General features: G+C 39.5%; 1 protein-coding gene across 2 annotated transcripts in view; it reads left to right on the plus strand.

The window, feature by feature from the left end:
- The window catches only part of Lrp6 (LDL receptor related protein 6), a 130,614-nt gene that overhangs the window by 44,297 nt on the left and 69,925 nt on the right, over positions 1-16,392 (plus strand). For both annotated transcript variants that reach the window (XM_028894475.2, XM_028894476.2), the window contains one exon: positions 10,215-10,412. In XM_028894475.2, coding sequence (XP_028750308.1) covers positions 10,215-10,412 — 198 coding nt within the window. The remainder of the gene's footprint in view (positions 1-10,214; positions 10,413-16,392) is intronic.

The following is a 16,392-nucleotide window of genomic DNA, read 5'->3' on the forward strand; positions in this document are numbered from 1 at the left end:
CACATTACATCACCAGTATAAGAACAGAGCATGATGGATAAAGAGGTGTTGAGAAGAAAAATCATATTCTGCTTCACTGGTTCTAAGCCCTGTCTGAATATATTAGAATTCCTTGGGAAGTTTTTTTACTTCCAGTTTATTTTGAGACAGAGTCTTGCTTGTAAATACAGGTGTGCACCACCATATTTGTCTGCCTGTCTGGGACTTGCTCTGTCTGTCTCTGTATTTGTCTGTCTCTCTGTGTACATGCATGTGTGCACCTGTGCACCTGTGTCTGTCCTCACCTTCCATGTATTGAGACAGGGTCTCTGTTGTACACAGCTGCATATACCTGGCCTCCCAGGCTTCTAGTGATTTTTCTGTCTCTTCCTCCCATTGGTACTGTGCTGGGATGACAGATGTGTGCCCTGCTGCATCCTGCTTTTTTTTTTTTTTTTTTTTTGTTTTTCAAGACAGGATTTCTCTGTGTAGCTTTGTGCCTTTCCTGGAACTCGCTTTGGAGGCCAGGCTGGCCTTGAACTCACAGAGATCCGCCTGGCTCTGCCTCCCGAGTGCTGGGATTAAAGGCGTGCGCCACCACCGCAAGGGCGCATCCTGCTTTTTTTATATGGGATTTAAACCAAGATGGTTAGGCTTACTGTGGGAGCCCACAAAAGCTTCCTAGTGAGATCTGAGCTTGCTTTACCCAGCAAGGCTGCATTAGGGGATGACTTGACCATGTGCATGGTCACCAGGTGTCTGGGATGGTCTACACTTGGCTGTGCTGGGAGGAGGTCTTTTGCTCCACCCCTTGGCATTCCTTTAAACGCCCTTTAGTAGAGACAGAAGGGGCTGGTGAGTTTTGACCCAGGACCTCCCAAGGCTGTCCTATGTTTCTAACTGTCTCTGTCCTCTATATTTCTATCTAAGTCTCTTATCCTTCACTCCTCAAGAATCCCTAGGGTAAATAAATGTGGGAGCTGGCCCCCCAGAGCTTATATGGCAAGTGCTCTACCCACTGAGTCATCTCTCCAGCAGCTGTTTCAGACTTAATGGAATTTTATTCAGCCATAAGGAAAAATGAAATTATGAAATTTGCAGGAAAATAGATGTATCTGGAAATTATTAAATGAGGAAACCCAGACTTAAAAGACAAGAACCACATGTTCTCTGTTATATGTGGATTTTAGCTTTTAATGTATGTATGTGCATATATGTGGGTGTGAGTATGGGTATAGTTCATGAAATGACAGAGGGAGAAAAGAGGTTTTGAGGGAGGTGAGGTAATAAGCGCATGGAGACAGTGGAGGACTGCTGGGGATGTAAGGGTTCAGAGTGGGGCCAGGGAAGAGGATCAACAAAAACAAGCTATGCATGAAAATGCCCCAGTGAAACTTAGTACTTTGTAGTACTTTGTACTCTAACAATAGCAACAACAGAAATACATTGATTCCACCTCAAACCAACTAAGTCAGAAGATCTGGTGGAAGAATCCAGATCAGTGCTGTTTTTAGTAAATTTCTCAGGTTGTTCTCAGTTGCCAATGATGAAAATTCCCTCAGCAGGGGCTTTCTTGCTTTGATCTTGATGCTTTGTGTATCAGGAGCCAGGGAGGAAAGCATACCAAAGAGAACTTAGAAAAATCTTAGTTTTCATTATCTCATAGCTATCCTGAAGCCTCCCAAAATGCTGGTGACCACTAGATGTGCCTGCCTGGCGACACTTGTTATGAATGTATGGGTGATGCTAACTGCTCATTTGGGGTTTCTCTCAGCTCCATTATTTCACTGGTCATGGTCATGTAAGTGTCATCTTAATGCTATGGTGTGGCCTTTTGACCTGTCATGTGCTCCCTTATCGGTTGACAATCAAAGCACCACCTTGACACCTGCACAGCAGAGCGGTCAGGCTGCTGCCTTGCCACTAGTGTTGCCCTTGGCCATGACTGTGGGAAGAGCGTGGGATGTTGAAGTGCCCTTTGTTAGAAGTGGGAAGCTCTAAAGGGAGTTTTGAGATGGCTTTGGGTCTAAGAGTGTGTGTTATCTTTCATAGTTTTAATCTAAAGAAATCTTTTTAGTTCAGTCACCAAAAGATTGTAGGTAAAAAGCTGTTGGGTTACTTAAATAATTTTTTAAGCAATAGAACTTGGCTTGGACTTTCTATATAGGAACAGTGCTACAGATCACACCCATAGCTGGCTGTGTAGGCAGTACTGTCAGCAGTACGCTCGTCTGTTAGTGCGCTGATGTGAGATAACATGGACCCCTAAATCTACTGTAGACTCCCTTTTGAAATTGGTTGAAGGATTAATGAATGCCAGTTACCTACAGCCTCACTGGAACGAATTGTTTGTGATATTTTCTGCTGCTTCCTCCTCTTCTCCATCTTCTCTTCACACTTCATTTCTTTTTCTTTTTGAGGCAGGTCTGTTTGGCGCAGGCTCACCTCCAGCTCCAGGCCCTTGAGACTCTGCCTAAATTCTAGAGTTACAGATACAGTTACTGAAAGTTGACGTTGATCTGTCTGATTGGCAAGATTGGGGCTTGTGCACATGTACTGATTGCAGGGGAGGATTGGAAAGCAAATAGCTGGTGTTCTCTTTCTGTGCTTTCGAGATGTGGCTCTGTCTCATAAGTTGAAGGATTCCTTAAGTACACAGAGAAATAGTTTAAATGCTGGGTTGCCCCTTTTCCTCCCCCAGTGCCAAGTATCTGTGACAGCATTTTGTGAGTGAAAATGAATGCATCTCAGGTTTGTGGATGTCTTTGCTACAGTTTGATTCTTGCTTGTATTTTCCCCCTTTCTAATGTTAGAAGAATGATTGAGATATGATAGTGAATATAAAAGGAGATGACAAAAATTAAAAAAAAAACATGTAAATAAATCAGATCTTAGGAATAATCTACTTGGTCCCTTTGCTTTATTAAATTATTAAGGAAAAATTAAAGCATATGAAGATTATGAGATTACAAAATCAAAGCTTAGATACTTTAAAAAAACTTTCCAAAGTTAGACTAGCAGCAGATCTATCACATAGATTAAGACATGCATTACCATTATTCATGTGAATTTAAGATTTGGGCAGTTAGAAAGATTGTGAGAGCCAGAGGTGGTGGATGACTTAAAGAAAACTGTTTTCTGGACACACCAAGGCACATAGGAATGCACAGGAGTTGTGACAGCATACCCCCCCCCTCCAAAAAAAAAAGCTCAAGTCAGACAGAAATATCAGTATCTCCTGTAAGCTTATGCCTCCTGTGTTTAGTTCCTACAATAGCTGCCTCATGTATTCTGTTTTAAATTGTGATTGTTTATTGTGGAACGACTGTCATGGTAGAAGTTACTGTTCTAGCTGCAACTCTTGGATAATTAAATGTGCTTGCTAGCCTTTTAAATTAGGATGGCATACGATAGTATATGTTAAAATATAGATGTGAGAAGCTGTATGATGTATTTTGGGAAGACTATTTTCTCATGTGTTTAGAGTAGGGTCAAGCAACACAAGGCCAGTAGGACTCGCCTGCGCTCTTGGCTGAGCTGTGCTTCAGTCTTTGTTAATGGTCTACCACAAGAAGCCACAGTGAGACAAACATTTGTTCATCTTATCATGAGGCAGGCTCTAAGGTAGGAAACATTCAAAGATGGATCTGGAAAGGTAGGCTTTGTATAAATGAATATTTCTATTGTTCAGCTACCATTGTTTCATTAACTCTCCCGTCATTTTTTCATTCTTTTAAATAGAATTCAGTGATATTTATATATATATATATATATATATATATATATATTTTATTATATATATATATATATATAATGTACCTCCTGGGGACAAATCAGCCAAATTCATTAGTGGTTTCTCAATGCTTTAATAAGACAAGTTGGGGCTGGAGAGATGTCTCAGTGGGTAAGTGCTTGCCATGCAAACATGACTCGAGTTTGGATTCCCTGATGCCATGTAAAGCTGAACTGGTAGCATAACCTGTAAGATGCTGTGGATGGCAGAAACAGGAAGTCCCCAGGCCAACTAGCGTAGTGCCTAGCATGTGCTACATGAACAGTGAACAAGAAAACCTGTTTCAAACCACATGCCCGATACCCCTCCCCCATAATTAAAAAAAAAATCAAAATTAATCATCTGATTTCTTACATAAAGTTTTGTTGGTGATTTGACCACTTCTGTGTCTTTCTCTCAGCCCTTCAGTTTTATGCTGCAGTAGTAATAGAATCTATGCTCTGAAGTTCCTTATTACATATATCTGTGCCCTAGGGTGTGGTCCCTCTTCCTTGAATGTTCTTCCTCTGAGGCTCAACTCAGTGTCTTATGTCTGGAGGGATTTACCCTTTGTCTGAAATATATGAAGAAGAGATCTAGAAGTGAGAATAGCGTTAAAATCTTTACTAATGTGTGGCTTTGGAACCGTGAACACTCAGATTGTAAATTAGCATGTCGGACTGGAATGAAGTCCCGCCACAGCCACCCCCTCACATTTACTGTGAATTTCTACTCACCACCTCTGCCAACTCATTCTTTAAATGTTAATTTTTTTTCTAAATCTTTCAGAATAATCAGTAGATTATTAAGAATCAACATGTAGAGGGGTGCTGAGGAGATGTCTCAGTGGTTAAGAGCACATACCATTCTTGCAGAGGATCTAGATTTGGTTCCCAGCATCCATGCCAGATGGGTCGCAGCTTCCTGCAACTCCAGCTCCAGGGGATTAGATGCCTCTGGCCTTTGGTCCCTTGATTCATATACACATGCCTACACACAGCTGTAGTCACACATACCCCTAAAAATAAAATCTTTAAAGAATCACCGTATCGGAAGTCATAAACCTCAGAAAAAAGCAATACTTCCATTACTTCAAGAAATGGAAAAAAATTATTAATTTTTTTACCTTTTCTTATTCAGAAAAATGTATTAAACTTAAATGTGTCAGAGGCAATAAATCCTAAACATTAATTAGTTAACATAAATTCTAAGAGTGTAAGATACTCTTAAGTTTATAAAGGATCATTGATCAGATTTTGGGAGGAAGTATTGCGCTATTGGAGTTAAACTGTGAGAATGGTGATATGTAGATTGAGATGGCCACATCATGATAAAGTGTCCGGTGAATGTGTGGAAGCTGAAGACACAGGTAGAGAGGTCAGTGTAGCTAGAGTTTTCCTGCCTGGCCCACAGTCAGGACAAATCTCTGTCACCCACCAGTCCCACAGCCGCTCAGACCCAACCAAGTAAACACAGAGACTTATATTGCTTACAAACTGTATGGCCGTGGCAGGCTTCTTGCTAACTGTTCTAATATCTTAAATTAACCCATTTCTATAAATCTATACCTTGCCATGTGGCTCATGGCTTACCGGCATCTTTACATGCTGCTTGACCTGGCAGTGGCTGGCAGTGACCCCTTCTGCCTTCCTGTTTTTTCTTTTCTCCTCTCTGTTAGTCCCGCCTATACTTTCTGCCTAGCCACTGGCCAGTGTTTTATTTACTAACCAATCAGAGCAACACATTTGCCATACAGACCATCCCACAGCACTCCCCCCCCTTTTTTTTTTTCAAAAATGAATCTATACCTTAACAAAGTAAAATTACATATAATTTGGGAATTTTGGTGTAGCTTCTCTTACTACTTCCTGCTGGAGGGGGGCGCTGTATCTTATGGGGATACAAAGAAAATTTTAGAATTATGGAATAGTCCATGAGGCTGTATTGTCTGAGCTAGTTGCTTTCAAACCATTCTGGATGTTGGATCATCTGGGCCATGCTGTCATTGGAGACCTTTCAGGGGGTCTTGGCTGGTCAAACCTGATGTATCTTAATCTGGAACAAATCCATAGCCTCTGGCTTTCTGTGGGAATAAAAGCAGAGCCTCCTTTCCAAAGTAACACATCCTTATATCCAAATTTTGAAGTCAAGGTATCTTTAAAATATACATATTGGTTTAACTCAATGTCTTTTACGATCAAATGTTTTTCTGCAGTTAAAAATCCCAAAGACAACACAATCCAGATTCTTTGTGTAATATTCGTCTTTACGTGGCTTATTTTTTATATTAATTTTATTGTCTCTTTATATCACCTTTTTTTGTCTCTTTCAAGCCTACATATATTTTACACACATTGTAACCTATTACATCTCAATCTGTCTTATTGTGAATCTATTGCTTTAAACTGCAGCATTTGTAAGACTGAAACAGGGCTATGGCTGCTGGCTCCGCCCACCTCCGCTTCTCAACATGGCGGTGGTGCATTTACTGCCAGCTCTGGGAGCTATCGTGGGTCTATGCTTTTATCCAAGCAGCATGTAGCCCAGAAACCTTTTTTTTTTGTTTTGTTTTGTTTTGTTTTGTTTTTTTTTGTTTTGTTTTGTTTTGTACTAGCAAAGGTTAAATCCACCATGCAGCTTAATGTGCCACTTGCAGAGGCCTCATTCCCGCCATATTGCAGATGGAGCGCGCACACCAGGAACCCACAAGTAGCTCAAACCGGCAGCTGTTGCTCATTTGAGAGAGACAAATTAGGAAGCTGTTTTTAGCTCCGTTTTAGAATCTTTTCTCAGGTTTTAGGTGGAAACTCTTGCCAACACGTTGGGCACCATATGTAGCTACAGTTTTCCTGCCTTGCCCACAGTCAGAACAAATCTCTGTCACCCACCAGTCCCACAGCTGCTCAGACCCAACCAAGTAAACACAGAAACTTATATTGCTTACAAACTGTATGGCCATGGCAGGCTTCTTGCTAACTGTTCTAATATCTTAAATTAATCCATTTCTAAAAATCTGTACCTTGCCACGCGGCTCGTGGATTACCAGCATCTTTTCATGCTGCTTGTCAGGGTGGCCACTGGCAGTGACCCCTTCTGCCTTCCTGTTGACCCTGCCCTTTGCTCCTGAAGTGAGAAACCAGCAGAGTGCAAGGAGGGCCTCTGAGCTTTGTGAGGCAAGTCTGTTTTTAATCTTCATGTTGTAGAGGAAGAACTTGAGGGACAGAGGTGACTAATTTACTCAAGGTCACTGTAGGAAGTGGCAGAGCTTCTGTTCTCTGAGGCATTGTGCCACACTCTTTCCTGGTAAGTGCTTCATGATTAAAGGATTTGTAACTGTAAATTGTGCGACTTGCCACTGAAAACAACAGCTCCCTAGTCTCTCCAGTGCCTGTCCATACTTCCAGGTCAGCTCCCTCCTTCTAACAGCTGGGTTGTTCTGGGATGCCCTGATGCCTCCCACTCTACGGACACGGCTTTCTACCCAGACCTGTAGAAACCATCCCTGATGTCTGCTCATGCCTTGCTGTCATCTCCACCCCATTCCTTTTTTCTCAAAAAGATGAACTTTCTGTTTTCCATCTGCTGCGAGTTGCATGGACTATAGATATTTGCTGGGATTAGTTAGATAGCATTGCAACCACTTTTCTCTGTTTTCACAGAATACTTTTGACACCTATGTCCTGTGACATTAATAAGGATTATTAAAATCTTCAGAAGATTTGACAAGGTCGTTTTAAATATTTTGGCTTGAATTTAGTTTGTAAAGTGTAACCTGCCATTGTCTGTGCAGGAGTGGGTTTGTTACTCTTGTATGTGAACAGGGATAATTGCATTATTCCCCTTGGTCTTATTGGGTCTGCTCTTGGGGAGAATACATTCTTTAAAATGCTGCCTCCCCACCTTCCCCACTTTCACAACTCCCCAGTTTCCATTGACTGACAGCCTCAGAGGTTTAGAGCATTCCCATTACCTGGCAGAGGTTCTTGCTCTCACTGCCCCAGGCAGCTGCTAGTTTTCTGTACCCTGTGTATTTGCTTTTAATGGACTATTGATTCAATGGAGTCTGACAACATGTAATTTCTCTGGCTTCTTTCACTTTATGATAGTATTTTTGAAGTCTATCACATATTCATCCATGAATCAAGTATGTAGTTTTGTTTCATTGCCATTTATTATTCTATTGTATGAAGGTAGTAAATTTTGTTTTATTTCATTTATTAATGAAAGATTTGGAAGATTTCTGCTTTTTCCTATTACTAGTAATACTGATATAAGTGTTCATGTATAAGTCTATATGAATGTAGTATTTTCTATTTCTTGGGCAGAGAAATTGCTGGGTTATCTGACAAATCCAGGTTTAACATATTAAAAAAAAAATCCCAGCATTGTGTGGTTTATTAAAGTGGCCACACCATTTTATATCTCCCCCTTACCACATCCTTGCCAAAACTTAAAAAAAAAAAATACAGTTACTTCTGTTTTCAAGTCCAAATTAGCTGTGTGTATGTCTGATGAAATGACTGCCAACCATTGTAGAAGTCTCCAAGTGCCTTCATGTTGCTCTTAGAATTAAAACCCTTAAGGGAAACATGGCCTGCCTGTCCTCCTGTATAACTTTATCTTGTGTGAGCTAGTCCTTCTCTTCCTTAGTCTAGACGGTGTCCAATCATCACCCTTCATTTAGGAAGACTCTGCTTGCTTTCTAGTCCTTAAACACCAAGGCTATAGCCTGAGCATCGACTTTAGAATCAAAGAGAATTTTGTTTGAATTTCTCTTCTCCATTTGCTAGCTGTGCGCCTGAGCAAAAGTGAATTTTCTGAGTTTTCTTGTTTGACATCTGGTAAGGAACAATGTTTCCCGAGCTTGTTGGAGTTGGTATATGTAAGTCAGGTGCTTCCTGACGCTGCCTTCTCACCGGTTCTTTGGGTGAGGCACCGTATGCTACAGCGACAGTGCCAGTGGGTGCAAGCACAGGCAGTTCCCTGTCACATTTCCATACTTGGTTCCATTTGGGTTTTTCACATATTTATTGACTGCCTAAACATAAACATTTGTGTGTGTGTGTGTGTGTGTGTGTGTGTGTGTGTGTGTGTGTGGTATACAAATGCTGTAGGCCTCCTGTGGGGTTCAGAGATGGTTTATGGGAGTTTACTTTCTACCGTGTGGATTCTGGGGCTAGAACGCAGGTTGCTACACTTTGTCACGTGTCTTTACTTAATGAGACATCTTCCTAGCCTGAATGCCTCGTCATATAGGTTTGTAGTATCTTCATTAGCTTTCTTAAAAGATGTGCTGTCAATTGATGCATAGCCCATTTTTCCTTTATATCAAGGAAAATTATTTTTCCTTCTGTAATGAGAACATTAGATTTAGTTATCATGCTTGGTTCCCTCTAGTCTGGGTTGGCTCCTTATTAACCTTTTTGTGACTTTTATGTTGTCAGTATTGTAGCACGAATCTTAAAGGTTTTATTAATTAATAAAATCAAACCTGAAGCTAGGTATTGGGGTGAACGCTGGATAATCAGAGAAACAGAACAAGCCATAGCCACCTCATCTCACCAATCCCTCAGCTGATCCTGTTTCCTCAGACTGGAAGCCTCTGAGTCCTCATCCAAATGGATCTCAGCTGAACTGCTGCTAAAAGCCTAAAAGCTTAACCAGGCTCTAGTTCCTGATCCTCATGCCTTATATACTTTCCTGCTTCCTGCCATCACTTCCTGGGATTAAAGGCATGTGTCACCATGCCTGCCTGTTTCCAGTGTGGCTTTGAACTCACAGAGATCCAGATGGATCTCTGCCTTTGGAATGCTAGGATTAAAGGTGTGCGCCACCATTTTCTGGCCTCTATATCTAGTGGCTGTTCTGTTCTCTGACCCCAGATAAGTTTATTAGGTTGTACAATATTTTGGGGAACAAAATATCACCACCATACAGTGTAGTCAAGAGGCCAGTTTTATAGTGTCCCTCTATTTGAGCCCTTTTATGTACAGTGAGACTAAGCATTCTGTGGGATGAGTGGGAACAGGATATAAAATTACGCAAACAGTGCCTTGTTGTTTTCAGTACCCCACAGTGAGAGGTTTATCATGTCAGTCCTGTCTCTTACTAATGATGTTGATATAGTTTGTTTTTGGTATTTTCATCTAGACTTTCTTTTTCTGTAGTTACCATCTTCTCCTTGTTACTAAGTAATCTGTGGGATGTACATTGGGACAGTGTGAATGTTCTTTTTGCAAATAAACCCTGACCTCTGGTTTTGCACTCCTGCTGTTCCTTGTCTGTATCGGGCACATCTGTACATTGGTTTCAAGTAGCAGATTAATAAAATGTGGATAAAAAGATTTCTAGGGTTTATTTTCAGTTTGTTGTTTCTGAGAGAGCTTTATGCAATAGTAGTAATTACAAATATTTTATGGTTATTTATGTCATGGCTTTAATGTTTCTTTTTAATGATTTTTAGGTTCATGTACTGGACTGACTGGGGAGAAGTGCCAAAGATAGAGCGTGCTGGAATGGATGGTTCAAGTCGCTTGGTTATAATCAACACTGAAATTTACTGGCCAAATGGACTGACTCTGGATTATGAAGAGCGGAAGCTTTATTGGGCAGATGCAAAACTTAATTTCATCCATAAATCAAACCTGGATGGAACAAATCGGTAAGATTGCCTTGTTTTAAAATTTGATTTTACGTATATGACTGCATGAGTGTGTGTGTACATATGTGTGTACATGCCTGGGGTGTGGAGGCCAGGGGTGACTGGATCCCTCAGAACTAGAGTCACAGGTGTTTTTGCAGGACACCTCTCTTACTACATGAGTTCTGGGATCTGAACTCCATTTAATATGAGTGCTCAGCAAGTTCTCTTACTGCCAAGTCGTCTCCAGCCTGCTGTGCCTTTTTTCTTTTCTTTCTTTCTTTTTTTTTTTAATTTAAGAAAGCTTCATTGTGACAGCCAAAGAGTGATAGAGGGAGAGATACAGCATTGAGCTTTGGCCTCTAAACACACGCATGCACGCATGTGCACAAACATGCTCAATTTCCTCACTCCCATGTAGTTATATTACTCATGTGTTGTCATAACATTTTGAACATGCAGACTTAGCGAGGCTTTGTTTAAAAAAAAGTCCTGGCTGTTTTGGGTGCACACCTTTAATCCTCGCACTCAGGATGCAGAGGCAGTTGGATCTCTGAATTTGAGGCCAGCAGAGATGTAACGTGACATCATTGTCTATGCAGGGGTGAGCAGGGAGGTGACATGACATCACTGTCTGTGCAGGGGTGAGCAGGGAGGTGACATGACATCATTGTCTATGCAGGGGTGAGCAGGGAGGTGACATGACATCACTGTCTGTGCAGGGGTGAGCAGGGAGGTGACATGGTATCTCATAGTACTTGAAAGTAGGGAAGCTCCAGAAGAACCTCAACTCTGAGGGATGGTAGGATGTGGCACATGTTAAGATTGACAGACAGATTTTTGAGTTCAAGGACAGCCAGGGCTACGTAGAGACACTGTCTGGAGCCCCTCCCTACCCCTTAAAAACGATTGACAGGAAATACAGAGCATGAATGGCTGCTTGCTCAAACATCTGGCAGGCGTGGTGTGTGCACAAGGACAGGTGGATTTGCAGTCTACCCCAGCGGACTCTTTGGATATGGTCATGTCAGAGTTCTTACTCAAGTTAGGGCACCACACTGAATGGAAATAAATTGCGTAGGAGAATTGATTCACAGTTGCACAGAAAGAAACGATAGACCAGGGAGAAATGAAGGGAGGAAAGGAGAGTTTTCAGGGAGACTGGGGAGAGGACAGCTGGGGGTTCTCAGAAACTGTGCTGCCATAGTTCTGAGCATCACAGAAGCAAGGGGATGCATTTTGTGAGGTTGGAAAGCTGTCTTAAATATTGCATTCTTTTTAAAAGCTCATAGAAAATAATCGGACAAAGGAGAATCAGAAAAGTATCAGATGAAATGCCATTTAAAGTTACTGCAAAGGAAAAAATAAGGAACAGAATACACACACACACACACACACACACACACACACACACACACACACACACACACAGCATTCCAGAAAACTTCACCATAGAAGAGGGCAGGCACACTTTTGTTTAAATATGACCAAAAGTTAATGAGAAACCAATATAACATGTAAAGGAAAAAAAAGTTCTGAAATAAGATTATTAAAACTCAGAAAAAATTGCAAATGAAAGAAAAATCATTTTAGATAAAGGAATAACAAAGAACTGAACAAAAACAAAATCTACCTTAATGATCAGTGGCATAAGAGTGAATAACAGAAAATTTGGTAGACGTTAAAAGGAGAAAAAAAATACAGTTTTATGTTCTCAGTAGACAGAGACTTTCAAAGTGTCTCAGTAACACTGAAAGACCTATAGGAATAAAATTGAAATTAAAAAAGCAGAAAGAAACTTCTGTAACTGAAATGAATTCCTGAGGTGAAAATTTTACTAGGGAATTTAAAGGCAGCTGCTGCCTTTAAATTTGAGTAAACAGAAAAACAAAAAACAAACAAACAAACAAAAAAACAACAAAAAAACAAAAAGAACAGAAACTTGAGACAGGACAAGGAACAGTATCAGATCTGAGGACCAGAAAGAAGAAAGACTGTGTGAGATATCATTGCATGGACTAGTGTGCTCACTGTCCAGCTACCAGAAGGAAAAGAGGAAGAAAGGAAAAGGAGAAATGTCTCTCATTTCTCCTATGGACCTTACTAACTTTCCTTGCTTCTGGCCAATCTGTAATCTTTTGGGTCCCAATTTTTGGCTTAGACTTTATTCATGAAATATCAGTTAGATATTATTTTAAAGCATTCTGTCAATCAAAAATTTCTTATGCAGGGGAAGCACATGCCACGGTTGGCATTTGGAGGTCAGAGGATAACGAGTCAGTTCCTTCTTTCTGCCATGTGGGCCCCAGTGATCATCAGGACTTGGCAGCAAGTGCCCTTACCTGTTGAGCCGTCGTGATAGTCCTCATTCTGTAGTTTTAGTAATGGTTTACTCATTAGTTCTGTTACTGAATTATAAGAGCATTTTCCTTTTTAAGGTAGAACAGACTTCGTTATTGGACGTAGGACTTAGGAACGTTTCTGTCGCTGCAGCTTGTGTCTTCATTTTCTTGATGGCATATTTTGAAACAAATACTAAAGTTTGTATTAGTGCAATTTATCTGTTTTTACTTTTGTTAAAATTGCTTTTGGCACTCCCAGGAATCTTTTTGTGATACAAAATGGTAAATATTTTCTTCTATGAGAGAAACTCCCAAGAGTTTTATTTAGTTTAATGCTTACATTTAGATCAGATGTATGATCCATTTTAATTTCTTGCTTTGTGTAGAATAGCTCTTAAATTCCTTTATAAAATGTATCCCCGATAATATTTTGAATGTGTACCATAAAAAGTAGTTCAGTGTTATATATTTATGTATTACAGTATAATTATTTCATACAGTATAATTATTTCACTTATAGTGCTGGAGATTGAATCCAGGGCCTCACTACATACTAGGGGCTGGGATTGAATCCAGGACCTTACACATGTTAGGCAATTCTGTGTTCCTGAACTGTAGTCCTTAGCCTTTTATGCTGTTATTTTTAAAGAAATGAATTATTTTTTAATGAATTTTATTTTTTTTATATGTGTGGGGAGATCAGAGGACGACTTTTGGGAATCAGTTCTCTCCTTTCACTTTTATGTGAGTTATAAGACCAAACTCAGGTTGCCAGGCTTGCCTAGTAAGCACCTTCACCATTGAGCCATTTTGACAGCCTTTTTTACTCTCGTGTGTGGTGCTCGAGGTTGAACCAAGGATCTCACACATGGCAGGCAAATACTTTTACTCCTAGCCATTATTTTTAGTAACGAGGTTAGAATATTTATTTTTTATAGAAGTGCAAACTATTTTTGTTTATGAATCATTTATCTTACAATCTTGTTGAATTCACTAGGTTTGGGAAGATTGGTTTAAAAAAAACTAAGTATATTCTGTGTACAGAATCATGTCATCTGTGAATAATGCTGTTTACTGCTTCCCTTTGCCTTCTGGGTGGGGTGCTCTTTTGCTTGGTTGCATTGGCTACATGTAGAGTAGAAGACATCTCTTCTCTACATGGCTGGAGAGATGGCTCAGAGGTTCAGAGCACTGGCTGCTCTTTCAGAGGTCCCGAGTTCAATTCCCAGCACCCACATAGTGGCTCACAACCATCTGTAATGAGATCTTGGGCCCTCTTCTGGTGTGCAGACATAATGCAGGCAAAATACTGTATACAAAACAAATAAATAAATGACATCTAATGCAAGCAAAATACTATATACATAATAAATAAATAAATAAATAAATAAATAAATAAATAAATAACTGACTGACATCTCTTGCTCCTCCAGAATTAGCACTTATTGCCAGATTAGCAAATGTGTGGTTAGATTTTTTTTTTGTAAAGTGCTTTCTTCAGGTGAAGGAGGTTTTCTTTTATTCTTAGTTTATTGACTTAATTTTAAATCATGAATGATTATGGATCTTGCCTGTTTATTTTATATCTATAGAAATAATTATGTATGTGTCTTGTTTTTAAAATAAACATTGTAAATTGGTCTTTTGATTGTTGAACCAAGCTTGTATGTATTTCTTGGATAAATTCTACTTAGTGATGGTTTATAATTCTTTTTAGATGTTCTGTTGAGGATTTTTATGTCCTTATTCATGAAGATATTAATATGTAGTTTGTTTTTTCTGATACCTTTGTGATTTTGTTATTAATTTAGAATTTTCCCTTTATATTCTCTCAGTGTGTTAAGTCTGTCTATCGTATCTATCTATTGTAAGATTAATTATTATTAAGATTTATTATTATTTATTATTGTAGATTTAATCTGTGATGCTGCCTGGGCCTGGCTATTTCTTAGGGGTTCTTTAAATGGCTGCGTATGTTTATGCAGCTCTGTTGACCTTCTCCATGAATCTATATTAATAATTGGTTTCTTTCTAAGAATGTTTCCATTTCCTGTAAGTTGACTTATTTGTTGGCACAAAGATGTTTATGATTGCTCCTTGTAATTACATTTTTTTATTTTTTTTAAGTTGATGATGTTCCCCTTTCAGGCATGGTGTCTTTCAGTTTCACAGTTTGTGTCTTTATTTTTTCTTTTTTCTTTGCTAGTATAGCTAACAGGTTGCAGTTTCGTTAATCTTTTCAAAGAATCAACTTTTTGTTCGTGTCTTCCTATGCTGCTTTTTGTCTTAGTGTGCTCTTCCTTCTCCAGTGTCTTCAGGCTGAGGCAGGTTGAAAGGAGATTAATTTGCTATCTGTCTTTAATTGAGGCATTTATAGTCTATACATTTATACTGCTTTTGGATATTCATAAATTTTTAAGCATTATTTTATATTTTGTTTTAGTTCAACATTTAACTGATCTTGTGATTTCTTATTTGACTTTTTTTTTTTTCTTCATATTTTGAACTTGTTCTCACTCTGTATGTTTGCCTACACAGGCCTCAGATTTATATGTCTGCCTCAACCTCTTAAAGTTTATAGCTCTATCTATATTATCTAAAGAGTATAGCTATGAACTACCTGCCTCCGTGACACATTGCTTAAAAGAAGAAAATGAGGAATTTAGAAAATGAAAAATTGAGAAAGAAAAATAATTTTTTGGTTCTTTATCTATTTTTATTTCTTTTATAAAAGATTTATTTATTTTATGTGTGTTTGCCTGAATGTATGTTTATGTTCGTTGTGTGTGCTTGGTGCCTTTCGAAGTCAGAGGAGGGTGACTGATCCCCAGTACTTGGATGGTTATGAGTCAACATGGAGTTCTGGAAACTGAACCCAGGTCCTTTGTAAGAGCAGTAAGTGCTCTTAACTGGTGAGCCATCTCTCCAGCCCTGGTTTTTAGTTTCTTGATGAATTCCAGTTTGGACAGAAAACACACTTTGTATGACTTTGGTATTGATTGATTGATGAGGCAGGTCTCCCCATAGGACTGTTCTCAGTCCCTGGAGTATGGTGTTACAAACCTGTGTCACTTCCCAGGCAAAACCCTGCATTAGTTTGTGTGCATATCTCTTAGTGCTGGAGACTGAAGACAGGCCCTTAGGAGTGTTAGCAAGGGCTCTGAGATTTCAGGTTTTAATTAGCTGGCATGTGGAGTTGGGGTGTAACACGGTGGTAGAGAGAACACTTTCCTTGTGTTTGCACGCCCTGAATTCAGTCCCAGATCTTCAAGAAAAACAAGGAAAACGAAAGGAGAAAATGGACGATTTAGGTCAGCTAGTTGGTATGATGTTCTAAAATATAAATTAGCCGCTTTCATCTTGTACTCAATTTTTAAAATAAAACCGGTCTTGAATTTACAGCACTTTAGGTCAGGACTGGTTCATGTACAACAGACACTGATTCCACAGTTGTCCTTGCCAGAGATCGTGAAGTCACCCAGTGAACCTGCAGTTGAATTGTTCTCTTCAGTAGCTTGTGTGTCTGTGTCTCTCCCCACCCCCAGGCTGAGTATTGGAAAACATAGTTTATGAAAATACCGAAGTATTGATTGTCTTAAATGTTTGTTTGACCGAAATCACAAATTATTCATTTTGTCTAGAACGCTTACTAATTGCAC

Source organism: Peromyscus leucopus, chromosome 3 (assembly GCF_004664715.2).
Source record: "Peromyscus leucopus breed LL Stock chromosome 3, UCI_PerLeu_2.1, whole genome shotgun sequence".
Classification (NCBI taxonomy): domain Eukaryota; kingdom Metazoa; phylum Chordata; class Mammalia; order Rodentia; family Cricetidae; genus Peromyscus; species Peromyscus leucopus.